Below are 13,478 nucleotides of genomic sequence, written 5' to 3'. Positions count from 1 at the left end.
TTGAGCAGCTATTTGTTTTTAGAAAAAACATCCCCAAACCCCTTTAAATCCATTTCAACTGCCGCACCAGGAAAATGAGCTGGGTGAGGCCCCAGCAGGGACAGGGTGGCAGCGGGATGGCACCTTTCATCTGCCAGGTCACCCACAAAATCAAAGGCTCTGACAGCCCTGTAACACCAGGGCTTTGAAGAAGCAGCTTCAACAGTTTAGCCAGAAACATGGCCGAACAACAGAGCACCCCTCCAGCACCCCGGGGTGCTAAATCTCCTGAAAAAATGAGGTGACACCACCCCAGTCCCTGCTTTGCCAACACCGCCTCCGGTGTGGCTTTCAAGTTGGGCCATTTTCATGTGTTTTGCTGCGTGGGCCAGGCTGGTAGGGAGGATTTGGGTTACAGATGCTCAGGGAGGAGGAGAAAGGCTCACGCCGTCCACCCCAGCAGGATGGGGCATCCGCTGTCCCCAGGGCGGCCCTGCCACCGGCTCGAGTGTCACATCACACGGTCTCTGCTGCCATCTAGTGAAAAAACTTCCCCATCCCCTACTCCCGGAGCATCCCTGACCCTGGGTGTGCCCCAAAGGCTACGCTGGCCCCCCTGCCCCAGTCCGGGCTGTACCCCCAGCTTGATATCCCCCAGTCTCTGCGACGACAGGGCTGTCCCCCTGTAATCCACGTTCTGAGGACGCAGCCAGTGAAGGGGCACTGGGACAGTGCAGATTCTGGGGTAGCCCGTTTTGCGGATCACAGCCTGGCACTGCTGCAAGGATGCTGGCAGCAGACAGCGACGTGCTAGAAAATCCTGGGTTTATTTTCATTTAAAAGCCGTTCTGAGCCCAGAGCGAGCAGCAAGCTCGCTTCCCCAGGGCACAGGGATTTGGCCCCATCAACACTTGTAGTTCCCAAAAAATAGGAAAGAAAAACAAAAGGAATCACACAGGTATCACCTGCTGCCCCAGCATGCTCCCAGGGGAGGCTGTGGGACAAATCCTGCAGGACAAATCCTGCAGCACTCGGTTCCGTGCAGTGATGGGGTTAACACAAACCAGGGCACAGTCACGCTGCCATCCAGGAGGGTCACTGGTGCCATCCAGGAGGGTCACTGGTGCCAGCTGCGGGCTCCTTTCAGGACATCATAACGAGGTGAGCGGCGCTAACGAAGCCTTGGTCCGGCACCGTTGCCAGGTGAGGTCCCCAGCAAGGACGCCTGGTCTGGGGGACCCTAAAGTGCTTTGCAGGACACAAACACACATGCACACCCCAAGGTGGCCCCGTGCTCCAAGAGGGAAGGGCTGGGGACCGCTATGGAGCCCAGCAGAAGTGGGGGGCGGCCTGGATTGTACCCCCACCCTTGGGTGCTGGGATAAATGATGCCCCACAGGGCTGGTGGCCCCTTTCTCCCCGTCCCTGCAGCCCCCCAGGTTGGGGCCATTCCTCTGGCCACAACCCCAGGGTACTGAGACAGGGACAAACAGGTGGGTTCAGCCCAGAGCTGCTGCCCAGGCCTCATCCAGAGCAGCAGCAGCAACTCATGCACATTTTTTTGGGGTTCCCGGTGAGCCTAAGGTCATCTTTTCATAAGAAAAACCCAAGTCTGGAATAAAAACCAGCACCCATTTTAGCAGCAAGTCCTAAGGGGAGCTCTAACTGCTCGGCAGCTCCGAGCCATCATCTGGTGCTATGGTGCAGCAGCATCCCAGGGTGAAAACAGGTTTCCAGTGGGATGGGGAGTTGGCACCAGTGGCCGTGAGCCGGCCGGGTGGTCCCACTGGGAGCGGATGCCAGTAGGAAGAGAGAAGATAGTTGGTCCCATTTTACTGGCCGAGGGAAAGCCGAGCCACATGCAATAGCCATGGCCGGGAGGATGCTGCACCGGGATCCATTCTCAGGGTGCCACCGTCTCGGCCTCTGTCCTCAGCCAGCACTGGGGTAACGGTCACCTGCAAGCAGAAAGCAGGGTAACAGGACAAGTGGCCACAGAGGCAGTGTACCCCAGCCTGCTGCCCAGGCCCCGCGATGTCCCCGAGCCACTCCTGTCCATCCCTTGCTGATGCCCATGGTTGCGTTAACCCCAGGGCATAGCCCAGCTCCACTGAGATGCCCTGGTGCTTCCTGCAACTGGGGAATCAGCCCCAAACCTGCAAGGAAACCTTTTGCCAAGGGCTGAAAGTCACAGGGACAGCTTTCCCCAATGGCTCAAACTATCAGTTGATGGAATCCTCTACTGCATGGGGACGGTCTGCATTGCAACGGCAGGCACAGGATAAGGGACAGTGTCCTGGGACATGTCACGGAGCCATTGCTCTTCACACACATCCCTCAGGTCCTTCACTCATGGTGTGACCCACCAGCAAAAGTGTCCCCGAGGGTCCCTCACCTCCTGTGCCCACGGGAGAGGTAGTCCCGGTTCAGAGAGCAGAGCTGTTGCTCCAGACGGAAGATGCGAAACGCCAGGTATGAGGAGGACACGACCAGGAGGCAGATGCTGGGAGTAGAGGAACAAGCAGAAGCATTCAGCAGCTGGTGGTTGAGATGGACGTTCCTGGCATACCCCCGGACTCCCCACACCGTGCCCCCCCCCCAGCACACTTACAGTACAATGAAGATCTTCAGGAGCTGGTAGTCGGAGGGTCTCAGCTCTGCCACGCAGCTCTGTTCCACCTCCAGCTCCTCCTCGGTGTTTATTGCACTTTCTGAAATGCAAGCCCAAGGTCAGCAGCACGGCAACACCGGGCAGATTCCTGTGCTCCTTTGGCAACTAGGAGCCTTCAAGCATCAGATATTGCTCCCTTGTGGGCTAATGCTGCCTGCACAGTGTTACAGGCACACGCTGAGGGCTCAGACCCCGCAGCCAGGACCCCATCACCAACTCCCAGCCACAACCCTGCTCGTCTGTAAGGCAGAAATCCCCTCCACGAGAGTGGACAATGGATGAATGTGTATTTACAGAGGTTTACACCCAGCCCCACATGCAGGGCAGGGCACAAATCCACGTTGCTGGGTCAGACACAGCCCTCACCTGAAACCAGGGGCTCCTCGGAGGTGAAGGAGCTCTCCTTGGCACTCAGGCTGCTGACAGAGGTCCGGTGGATGCACTGGTAGTCGGTGTCTGGCAGTGACAGTGAGAGCGAGGCAGGTGACACCTTCCTCCACTTGCCCTCGGGGACGATCACCTCCTGCAGGAACAGCCCCAGGTGAGCGGTGCCGCCAGAAGCAGTTTCTCCCATGAAACCAGCAGTGCCGAGGACACGGTGGGGCTAGATTCAGCCTTGAATCTTACAGCATCTCCATCGAGTACCAGCACAGCCAAAACATCATCCTCAGGGGGTGCTGGTCCTCCACGATGGCCCCATGGGGACACCAGTTCCTACTGCCACAGGAAGGACCTGCCCATGAGAAGGGATCCTCCACCTGAGAGCCCCCAGGACTGGAGCTGCTGAAGGGCCACATCCCTCAGAAGCATCACGAGATGCTGCCAGCCTAGATCGCTCCTGATCCAGCCCCTGAAAAGTACCTTCAACCCCTGGGATGCCACCAGACCATCCCACTCGTCACCTGTTCCAGCGTGCATGGCCGATGGCCCACAAGGGCCACCCCAATTGTCACCTCCTGCACCCAACCTGATGCACAGGGCCACCAGCTCACAAAGGACACCCTGCTCAGCGTCCCTGTACAGCCAAGCACAGCCACAGCACCAACGGCTTCATGACAGAGCGGAGACAGGGACGGGGACGTTTCACAGAGAGGACTCATCCTGCCACTGGGGACGCAGCCACCGCGGGCAGAGCCGAGTCCTGCCGTGTGCCAAAGGTGGCAGGAATCAGCCCCTCACGCCCCCTCAGTCACGCCGCGGTTCAGCAGGCTCTTCCCTCTCCAACCTCCCGGCTACGAGCCATCCCACTCATCCCACAGGTTTGTGGATAATTCAGCCACATTTCCAGCCCATTATCCATGTTCACAGCTGCAAAGAGCATCAGCCGGCAGGAGCAGAGCTCTGAAGTTTTTCCACCTATTAATGGACCCCCAAGACCAACTGGCCGAGCCATCAGCTTGTGCTCAGCCGCAGGCTTTCCAAATCCTTCTCTTGACCCGTCCATTTCTGCCAAGTGAGGGTATGAGGATCCCAGAGGACGAGCTAGGAAGGGGACGGCTGCATCCTCCCACAACCACTGTTGGCAGCAAGGGGAAAGGACCGACTGTGCCCTGCCAGTGGCTGCCAGCCAAACCTCAGCACACCGGGAAGGCATTAAACACCCTGAGGGGACCAGGCAGACGCTCTCCTGCCCGCAGCATGAGTTCACGAGGGTCCTTCCCTCTCCCAGAGCTGCCCTGACCCTCACCAGTGACACAGTGTCAGGCTCCTCTGTCAGCTCCTTCAAACTCAAGCTCTTCTTACTGGAAACCTGGAGGGGAGAAAGAAATGGGTGTTATAGTGCCACCTCTCCCTGCTTCAACCCGAGCCAGAAAATTTCATTTTGACTTTTCTGATGAGTCTATGAAGAGCAGCTGCTTAAAACTTGCAATCATAGGGATCTTGGGGACGAAGAATAGCATCTGGCAGAGAACGGGGCTCCACATCACTGCTTCCCATCACCAAAAATCTTACGGGGCCATGGCTGAGCCGAGGGCTCCTGTGCCAGCCTTGGCTCCTGGCAGAAGGGATAAACCATCAGGGGGAAAAATAAAGGGAACATCTGGGCAGAGCCCAGCATGTTTCAAAGAATAAATTCCACAGTTTAGCAATGGGACTGAGTCACCCAAATTGCTGTCCCGGTACAGCTGGCAGACACCCTTCTGGGTGGGGAAGGGCTTCGGCACCGTTTCCCACGTGCTTCAAAGGCAGGGAGAAGAGGTCCTCACAATCCTCCTCTCCAGCTCGAGGGCTGATGAATGTCTTCCCCACTTAAGACTTTATAATTCAAATTTTTTTTTTACTTTATACCATTTTTCCTCCCCCTAAAACTTGAGATCTGGGGAAAAGGCAGTGATCTGCAGAGTGGCAGAACTAGTATTACTACCAGATTATAAATAATTCATATCCACGCCCTAGGAGAGAGCAGAAACTCCAGGTTCTGCTTCCGTCATCCGTGTCCCAGAAAAGGCCAGCAGTGGCTCCTGGGGACAGGATGTGCCCAGGGCACAGCTCCTGCCCTTCTTTGTCCCTCCAGCAGGGCACCGGGGAGGGACTTGGGAGCAGTCTGAAGCCTTGGAGGCAGTGAAGAGCTCTGTTCCCCGGAACGCAGCCCGGGGGGTGAGCGCAGAGCCCTGCGGCCATCGAAACGCCATCTGACGCGGGGTGGAGGGTACCTGCAGGTGTGTGCAGACTCTCCTCAGGACATCGTAGACGCTGTCGCGGGAGATGAGGGACACGAAGATGTACTGTGAGAAAACGAGAGAAGCTGCTGGGAGAGGCTCCCCCCCATCCCGAGTCCAGTTCTCCACAGGCAGGGAACAGGCAAAGACGTCCTGCCCTTGAATCTCCCCTCCTTCGGTGGAGCACCGTGTCCCCCCTGCAGGCATCTCCCCACAGAGTTTCCCTGCTGTTATTTTTGCAGCCTGCTAAAACTTGGACCTGGATTTTTTGGGGGCATTTTGCTCAGCTGTTGTTCCCACGAGGTCTCCTGTGCTCAGGCCAGAGGGACGCAGCAGCAAATGGGGCCAGGAGTGACAGAAAACGTCCCCGCGGATCGGGGCAGCGCTCGCCTTGCCCCGTGCAGAGCCTACGCGAGGCGCAGAGCAACCAGATCGCTTCGAACGCCAAAATCCTGCCTTGTGCCACCCCCTCCCAAAATCCCACAGGAATAACTCCCTCCCAGGCAAGGCACACTGCTGCCATAGCCCCCGGGCAGGTGAGGACTCAGACACACCGCGCAGAGCTACGTCAGCTCACTTCAGCCGACAACACCCAACATGATTTAAAAAGCTGGAAATTCAGCCCCTTAACCAAGTTTTGTGCCAGCTTGGGTTGAACGCTGGCCCAAACCCTTCCCCTGCTTGCGTTAAAGGAGTTTAAAGGTTTTGCTTGAGCCTGGCAGGGATTTGTCAGGCTCGGCCGAATTTCACTTGGGCTTTGGTTCCCCCAGAAACAAAGTGAAATTCAGAAAGCAAAGCAAAGCCACGGTGTTTGCCCCGGCTGGCTGCCAGCACGGGGAGCAGTGCTTGCCTCCAGCCGGCCCGCGCCTCCAGCCAGGGATGGGAACTTCTTGATTCCCTGCTCTCAAACCGCCGGCATTACCTTTCTGCTGGCGTTGGTGGTGATGGCCAAGCCATTGGGGAGCAGCCGAGCGGTCTTGTGCTTTTTTATCAGCTGTACGGAGACCACCGGGATGACAACCTGGAGGGCAAAAAGACACGGGGACGGGCAGGGACAGGCACAGCACGAGCTTAGGGAGCTTCTTTTGCAAGGCAGAGATTTAACACGCATCGTAATTACGCCCCAAGCAGAGCAGTGACACGGGATTCAGCATTTCCCAGAGACAGCCTGGCTTTTATTAAAGGTCACGGCACCCCCCCAACCCCCCCCCCCCCCCCCATTAATCTTAACTCAGAGGTAGTTTCTACTTGAAACAGTGAGGACACAGGGAAAGCACCGTCCAGTGAGTCTCTCTAAGACCCATCAAAACAGCCCCCCTGCAAGCTCGGGGAGTGCTAAAAATAAGGCAGGATGTAATTTATGGCAGGATAACTTCATTGAAACCCTGTATTTCCATCAGACATTTGTTTAAAGTGACTGATATAAATAATTCAGTTCTTCAGCCCAGTTTTAAAGGAAGTTGTCTCTCCCCAAGATCTCCATCAGCCCCAAGACTAACAGGGAAACATCAAATTGTAAATCAAGAAGAAAAGCCAAGAGAGATTCAAATCTGCACCACCCCCCAACACCCCACCCCCCCCCTCCACCTCTTTGATCTTCCTCCAAACGCTGTTGCAGCTTGTAGGAGGTTTTGCATCAGGGAATTTTAAACTAAACCAATATTTGGTTTCCCCAGGCAGATGCCGCAGGTGATCAGAGGGGGAAGCACAGCTGCGCTCCCCTTCGCATCGGGGGCTTTTGACAGTGATTTTGGTGGTATTTGGGTGCAGGAGGGGTTAAGCCTCGGCTACAAGCCCTATGGGACTGAGGTGAGCTGGCCCCCCGTTACCTTGATGTCCTTTCCGAAAAGGTTTGCGTAGAAGCAAAGCCAGTTGGGGGAGATGTAAAGCCTTCCCTGGATGAGGATGTCTCTCTGGAGCGCGCAGGAGCAAACTGCAAGGCAGAGAGAGGGGCATGGCAGACTGTGTGCCGGATCCTGCCACCCCCGTGCCTGTCCCTTTCCATGCCACCCACCTTTCAGCACGCTCTCCTCCGTCGGGATGTCCTTGAACAGTTTGTGGTACTGGGAGTTGTACTTGCTAGCGGCCTGAAAATAAGCAGAGCAAAGATATCCAGTGACCTTGCTGATCAAAAGACCCAAAAAATAAAAAACCAAAACCACCCTCCTGCAAAAAAATCTTCCTCTCTCCGCACCCGGGACCGGCGCAAGGGGGTCCCACCAGGCTGGGGATGGTGGAGACGAAGGGCTAGAGGAGGGTCGGACAATCCAGCAGCCAGCAAACGCTGTGCCATCCTCCCAAACAAACATTTCTCCCAACATCTAAGGAGGCTGCTGAGCCTCTGCAAGGAGCCGGTTTTCTCCCGGGCTTGTCCGCAGGCAATTTATTTTGCCAGTGGTTTCTCTCCTCCTCCTCGAGCTCTTCCCTTATTCGGGGCACGGTGACAACACTTGCTTTGCACCCATCGCGCCGCGCCATCCAGCTATTTATATTCCCGGTTCCTCTTCAAAGCCTGCCAGCAGCCACAGAGGGAGGCGCAGCAGGTTCGCCTTTAAATAATTCTGTATATAAGTTAAAGGCTCCGAAGCAGGTCAGCGCTTTGCATTAACTCTGCTCAATTAGTCCCGTAAGGCAGTGCAGGCAGATTTGTGACCCCTGCCCTGGAGAAGACAGCGCCCCAAACCTTGGGGTGCTCCCCAGGGACGCAGCTGTCCCCATGGTGGTGACAGCTGCCCCCAAAATTCAAGGGACGAGATGCTTCGCCAGGACGCGGAGAGGTCAATCACAGCTCGAAGGGCCCCGGGGCAGCGAGGCTGGTTTGCAGGCAGCACTGCAGGCAGAGCCCTCCTGCCCGCAGTGACAAGGTCACCTTTGCTCCACGCACCTTGTCACCGGATGAGCTGGGCCCTAAGAGGATCAAGGCTCAGCATCACCTGGGGTTGGCTTAGACACCTCCCGAAGAGATGCCAGGATGCTGGCGGGTGTCGGTGAGAGCATTTTGGGGGGACACAGGGAGATATGGAGGGACACAGAGGGGACGGTGGCATCACCTCCGAGCCACCTCCAGGCTGTCTCAGCCCACAGGTCAAGAAACACCCCCTGGTCCCAGTACAAACCTGTTGCCATCTAGTAACCCCCCCAGACACCTCTGTTTTTTCCTCTATCTTTTTCATGGGGAAAGACAAAATGCCTTCTCCCTCTGCTCCTTCCTCTTCCAAAGCATCTCTTATTTATAGGGGGCATGATTTGAAGAACCAGAAAGGTGCAAATGGACGGGAACCAAGCTGCTTGCAGTCAAGATTTCCGCTTTCTCCTTTGCTCTGGATGGAAAATCCCAAAAATTTGCAAGGCGGATCACGGGCCACCAAAAAACATCATCGGCTCCCCTGAAAATACAGGCAGGGGCTTTTGCCCTATAGCAGGAACAGCTGCGGCTTCGCCTCCAGCTCCCAAAGCCCACATATGAGACCCCAGGCAGGCTCCTCTGTGGCAAACGGCCAAGGTCAGGCTACAACAAACCAGCCCATTCGCTCATGAAGCCGAAGACTTACCACTTCCCGGTGGCATTTCTTGATGTCTTCATCCTTCAGGGCTTCACTCAAGTGGACACTGGAAGGAAAAATAATAATAATCAGGTAAGTGAAGAGCCCCAGGTCTCTCACCTGCTGCCCAAAACATGTGCTGCAAGAAGAGACATAGCAAGACACAGAGTATGGAAGAGAGACCCCAGGAAGCCCCATTTTGGATGTCTTGGCAATTTATCACAGCAGCAAGCACTGCTGAGGTTAAATAAGGCTGCGGAAGGCTGATCTCTGGCATCAGGCTGACGGCGAGCCGGCGGAGGCACCAGCACCAGGGTGCCTGTGCCCAAAACACACCCCAGTGTGGGGGGAAGGAGCCCAGAGCTGCCCCCAGCAGCAGCCTGGGACATGTTGGGAGCTGGCGATGGGCAGCTTCGCCCAGATCAAGGTTTCCCCAGGAAAAGCTCAAATGGGAATTTGGGAATGCATCTGGGCAGGAGGACGGACTCAACTCTGGCCATGCCAGGGGCATCCATCACACAGATGAAGGGAGAAACAGTGAAATCCTCCCAGCAGCAGGAACACCGGTCCCCTTCCCCAAACCCCTCTGCCCTCCCTGCTTTTATAGACCCAGTATTTGAGGGGGAAAACAAAGAGAGGACCCTCTGTGCCCACCCCTAACTGGTGGGTTGCATTCAGGGGCTGGGATGCTGCGGGAGGTCGCAACAGGAGGAAAAAAGGAACAAATACTCCACCATAGATCCCGGGATGCTGCCCCTCACCTGCCATCGAGGGAATCCAAACTCTTCTCCTTGTGGGATGCCTCCAGTTTCTCACGGCTGTGCATGGGCTCGGGGCTCTTCAGGGGAGCTGCTTTTTCATGCATTGGCTTGGTGCCTCAAGGAGAAGCCTGTTAGCCCTCGAGGGGAAGGGAAAGAAGGGAGAGACGTGTTTTAGAGCCGTAAATCTGTTCCCTTCAATCCCAGTCTGCACAGAGACGTTAGTATTTCTGCCGTTCAAGGACAGCTAGAATATTTCTGCTACTTCTCAAGTCACATGGAATAAAAAAAAAAAAGGGCATTTCTTGCCAGGAACTCCCTGGTGCTCGCAACCAAGTGGCCAAGGAGCGGCAGCTCCCTCCCTGCTGCCTCAGATAACACCCTCCAAAGTGGAGCCTCTCCTCCTCAAAAGATGGAGGTTGGGATGGGAAAAATCGCAAGTCTGCAAAACTCCCTGGGGTGATGCAGATTTTGGCCAGCGAGGGCCAGGGTCTGCTCCTCCAGGTCAGCAAAACACCATCTTCCTAGGGCAGAGCCCTGGCCGAGGGCACCACCTCCCTCCTTCAGTCACTCCCCTCTCGTTAAAGCCTGTTATTTACTCTCATGAGTTTTATCAGAGGTGCTTATCGGCCGCCACAGGTAAAGTAAACAAGCTCCCAGCACCACACAGGGAAGGTTATCACCCGACAGGCCAGAAAGGTGACGCTTCCGCCCTCAGCAAACCACAACCGGAGACTGATGTGCCGCAGTGCTTCTGGCACCGAGAGCCAAAGCGGGGCGCGATCCATGCCGGAGCGGCAATCCAGGGGCTCCGACAACACGGCAGAGCTGGCAAACAGCCACCGGCCCGATGGGGAGGAAGTGACCAAAGGGAAAGGAGCTCTGCTCGATGGGCAGGGGGTGATGCCAGAGCAGGTGGGGGACAGGCAGGACGGCAGCGGGCAGGATGAGCGCCCGCAGGCAGGACGAGTGCAGAGCTGGAGCACATCCCGGTGCCCGCAGGGGTGATGCCGTGGCGAAGCAGCAGAGCCCAGGCGGAGAAGCCATATCTAACTGCTTCCTACATACAGAGAGGGGCTCTTTTACTGCCTGTACTTCCCTAGACACACCCTGCTCCTGCTCTGAGGGGCTCATCCGAAGGGAAACCCATCAAAATAATCCCCCACAGACTCAGGGAGACTCAGGACAGGGCTGCCACACTCCACCAGCCGGACCCAAACGGCTTGAGAGTCAAAACCACATGAGCACATGTTCCCTCAGGAGTCCAAATGAAACTGTCCTGATGCAATGGAGCAGGGCTGAATCCCAGCTGGAAGCACAGGGGATGCTCCCCAAAGATGCAGCACGTACATGGGGCTGAAGAAAAACAAAACAGGAGTCACTGGTGACATGCGGTGAGGACGAGGCCAGGAACCAGCTCCTGGATCCCTGCTGCTGGTGTCTGCAAAGTAAACGAGCTGCTCGCATGGCCCCGGAGCACAAGCATTGTGGGGACGTGATCAACACACCGAGGTTGTGGGGTTTTTTTTTTTTAGAAGCTCAGGTTAAAGGATGTATCTGGAAACAAAGGGAGACTCTGCTGACAAGAAGCACCAAAATAACATCCCTTGGCATCGCACCAAAAGGCTTTTTCCCTGCCTGGTTCCTTAGACACCCCATGCCTTCAGGACGGGCAGCCCCGTGCCACAAACACCCTCTGCCAGGTGATGCCATGCTGCCCTGAAGCCGAAACTCGTGCTGGAAAAGGGGCTCTGACCCACTCTGGAGCCTCCCCCTCCAGAGCTCAGCCCGCTCCAGCTTCCCCCACGTCATCCCTTAAATCCCCAAGCAGTTGCACTGCTTAATCCGGGTGAGCGGATTTAGCCCGAACCGGGGCTGACGCCAAGGGGCACCGCGCAAGGGACGGGGAGAGGCACCCCCTGCTCGAGGCGAGGGCATCGAGAAAGCCCCCCCGAGGTCACCAAACACACAGAAATCCCCTAAAACAAGAAGAGACAGAGGCTGGAGAGCACTTGAAAACGCTGCTTGGTCCCTCCCTGCTTTTCCCCCTCTTATGGTTCCCAGCAGGGGCATGTCCCGGGTCAGACAGTCCCCAGACACAGCGCTGGCACCGGGCTGCTCCAGGGAGGGTCTGGGGGCTGCGAGGAGCATCCTCAGCCCCAACAGAGGCATCGCAGTAACTGCCTCATCTCCCCTCTCCAGAAGTTGCTCCATACCAATACCCAGATGTGGCAGGGATGGAGATGCGGGGTTCGGGAGCACTGGATAAGAAGGTTGGGCTCCAGGTGCAGGTAACAGAGAAGTTTCCCTGCCAAGAGCCGCTTCTAGCACCAACACGGGGAGGAAAACACTTTCTAGCGGCACATGCCATCACCCTCCTCAAATGAATGTCTTTAGCAGGAAGCCGCTCCGGCAAAAAAATCACCACCCCGAGTGTCCCAAAGTACGAGCAGAACAAGAACAGTCGGAGCGTGGAGCCCCGAGAGGAGGCAGCGCAGGCAGGTGCAGGAGTTCCCAGCAAAAGGAGAACTTTGCCGTCGAGCTGCCGGAGCCACGGTACCGAGGTGGACACCCCGTCCCTGCCCACACAGACTCTCCCAGAGCCCCAGTTTGCCTCCCGGGCCGCAGCTGTGCCAGGCAAAGCCTGTTGCTTCTCCCACCCTCGGATCGGGATCTCCCTTCCCTTACGCAGCGCTGGGATCCGGCCTGGAAGCCGTCCAGTCCGGCGGGAGCCCCTCCGGCAGCGCTTTGATTTTCACCGGGTCCTTTCCCCGCTGCTGGCACAAGCGAGGGGGAAGCGCACGGCGGAGGCAGGAGAGAGCGAGCCAGGGATTTCGTCTCCCGAAAAAAAAAAAAGCCAAAGGAGGATCAGAGCCGGAGGGAGGCACTTGCAGCTGGGCTGCCTCGGCCCGAGCGAGCCCGGGCGGGATCCGGCGAGCTGCCCTTGTTCCCGGCTTTCAAGGTCATTTCAATCCCGTGTGTTGGCTGCTGGAGCGGAGCCACCGCCGAGGATGCTGGAGGGGAACGGCCGGTCCCGAGCGGCGCTGTCAGGAGAGAGGCGGGAGGTCAGGGAGAGAAGGGACAGACGGAGCCCTGCGCGTCGCCCCCCCGGCCCCCGCGCCGCGGGCGGCCTCCCTCGATGCCCCCCCCCGGGGTCCCTCCCGCCCCGGGAGGCGCCTGTCCCCGGGGCCCTGCGCCCGGCCGGTGGGAGAGCCGAGGCCTCGCTCCCGGCAGGTCCGGGATCGCCCCCGGCACCCGCGATCCTGGTTCTCACCGGGAGCCGCCCTCAGAGCCCCAGCCACGGAGGGAGCCCGGCTCGGTCCCCTCGCGGCGCCGGTGGGACAATGACGGGCCGGGAGAGCTCGGCCGTCGCCCAGCACCGAGCCACGCCGGGGCCGCGGCGAGGAGCGGCCGGGACAGCCCCCGGCCTCCGCCGGGGCTCGGAGCCCGCCTCCCCACCCCCCGCTCAGAAGCGGCGGCTCCCGGGCCGGGCAGCGGCGGGACCCCCCGCGCCGCTCCGTCCCCTCAGCGGGGGCGGCAAAAAAACCCTCGGCGTTTCCGCGCTCCCCTCAGGGCGCGACGCCGCGGCCAGCGCCCGGCCAGGGACAGGGACAGGCCGGGGGCCGGCGCCGGGCTCCTCGGCGGGCACAGGGCGCTCCCCGCGGCTGCCGGCCGCTCCCCGGCACCCCCGGGACCCCCGCGCCGCCCCCCCCCGCCCCGTACCTGCGCGGCGGCCCCGCGCTGCCCGGCGCCGTCATGCCCCGCGCGCCCAACCTCCTCGCGGCGGCCCGGCGCCCGCCCATTGGCCACCCACCGCCACACCACGCCCCCAGCGCGCGCGCCCATTGGCCGGTACCGCCCGCCACCG

General features: G+C 58.4%; 1 protein-coding gene across 4 annotated transcripts; it reads right to left on the bottom strand.

Moving 5' to 3' along the window:
* Positions 1-787: 787 nt before the first annotated feature.
* On the bottom strand, positions 788-13,439 carry GRAMD2A (GRAM domain containing 2A). Of its 4 annotated transcripts, XM_074916646.1 has the most exons (13): positions 13,334-13,439; positions 12,299-12,654; positions 9,614-9,741; positions 8,862-8,919; positions 7,325-7,397; positions 7,140-7,243; positions 6,233-6,331; positions 5,305-5,376; positions 4,338-4,400; positions 3,017-3,173; positions 2,591-2,690; positions 2,375-2,482; positions 788-1,937 (listed from the first exon to the last, which is right to left on the bottom strand). In XM_074916646.1, the coding sequence occupies exons 3-13, from the start codon at positions 9,715-9,717 to the stop codon at positions 1,934-1,936; spliced, it is 942 nt and encodes a 313-aa protein (XP_074772747.1). In that variant the 5' UTR covers positions 9,718-9,741; positions 12,299-12,654; positions 13,334-13,439; the 3' UTR covers positions 788-1,933. The 4 variants fall into 4 exon arrangements, with proteins under 4 accessions (XP_074772747.1, XP_074772750.1, XP_074772749.1 ...); XM_074916647.1 differs by lacking the exon at positions 788-1,937 and having other exon boundaries at positions 2,371-2,482; XM_074916649.1 differs by lacking the exons at positions 8,862-8,919; positions 9,614-9,741; positions 12,299-12,654; positions 13,334-13,439 and adding an exon at positions 7,765-7,985.
* Between the last annotated feature and the right edge of the window lie 39 nt (positions 13,440-13,478).

This window comes from Athene noctua, chromosome 13 (genome assembly GCF_965140245.1).
Source record: "Athene noctua chromosome 13, bAthNoc1.hap1.1, whole genome shotgun sequence".
NCBI classification, from domain to species: domain Eukaryota; kingdom Metazoa; phylum Chordata; class Aves; order Strigiformes; family Strigidae; genus Athene; species Athene noctua.
The sequence above is the reverse complement of the archived record's forward strand: the minus strand, read 5'-3'. Positions and strand labels throughout refer to the sequence as shown.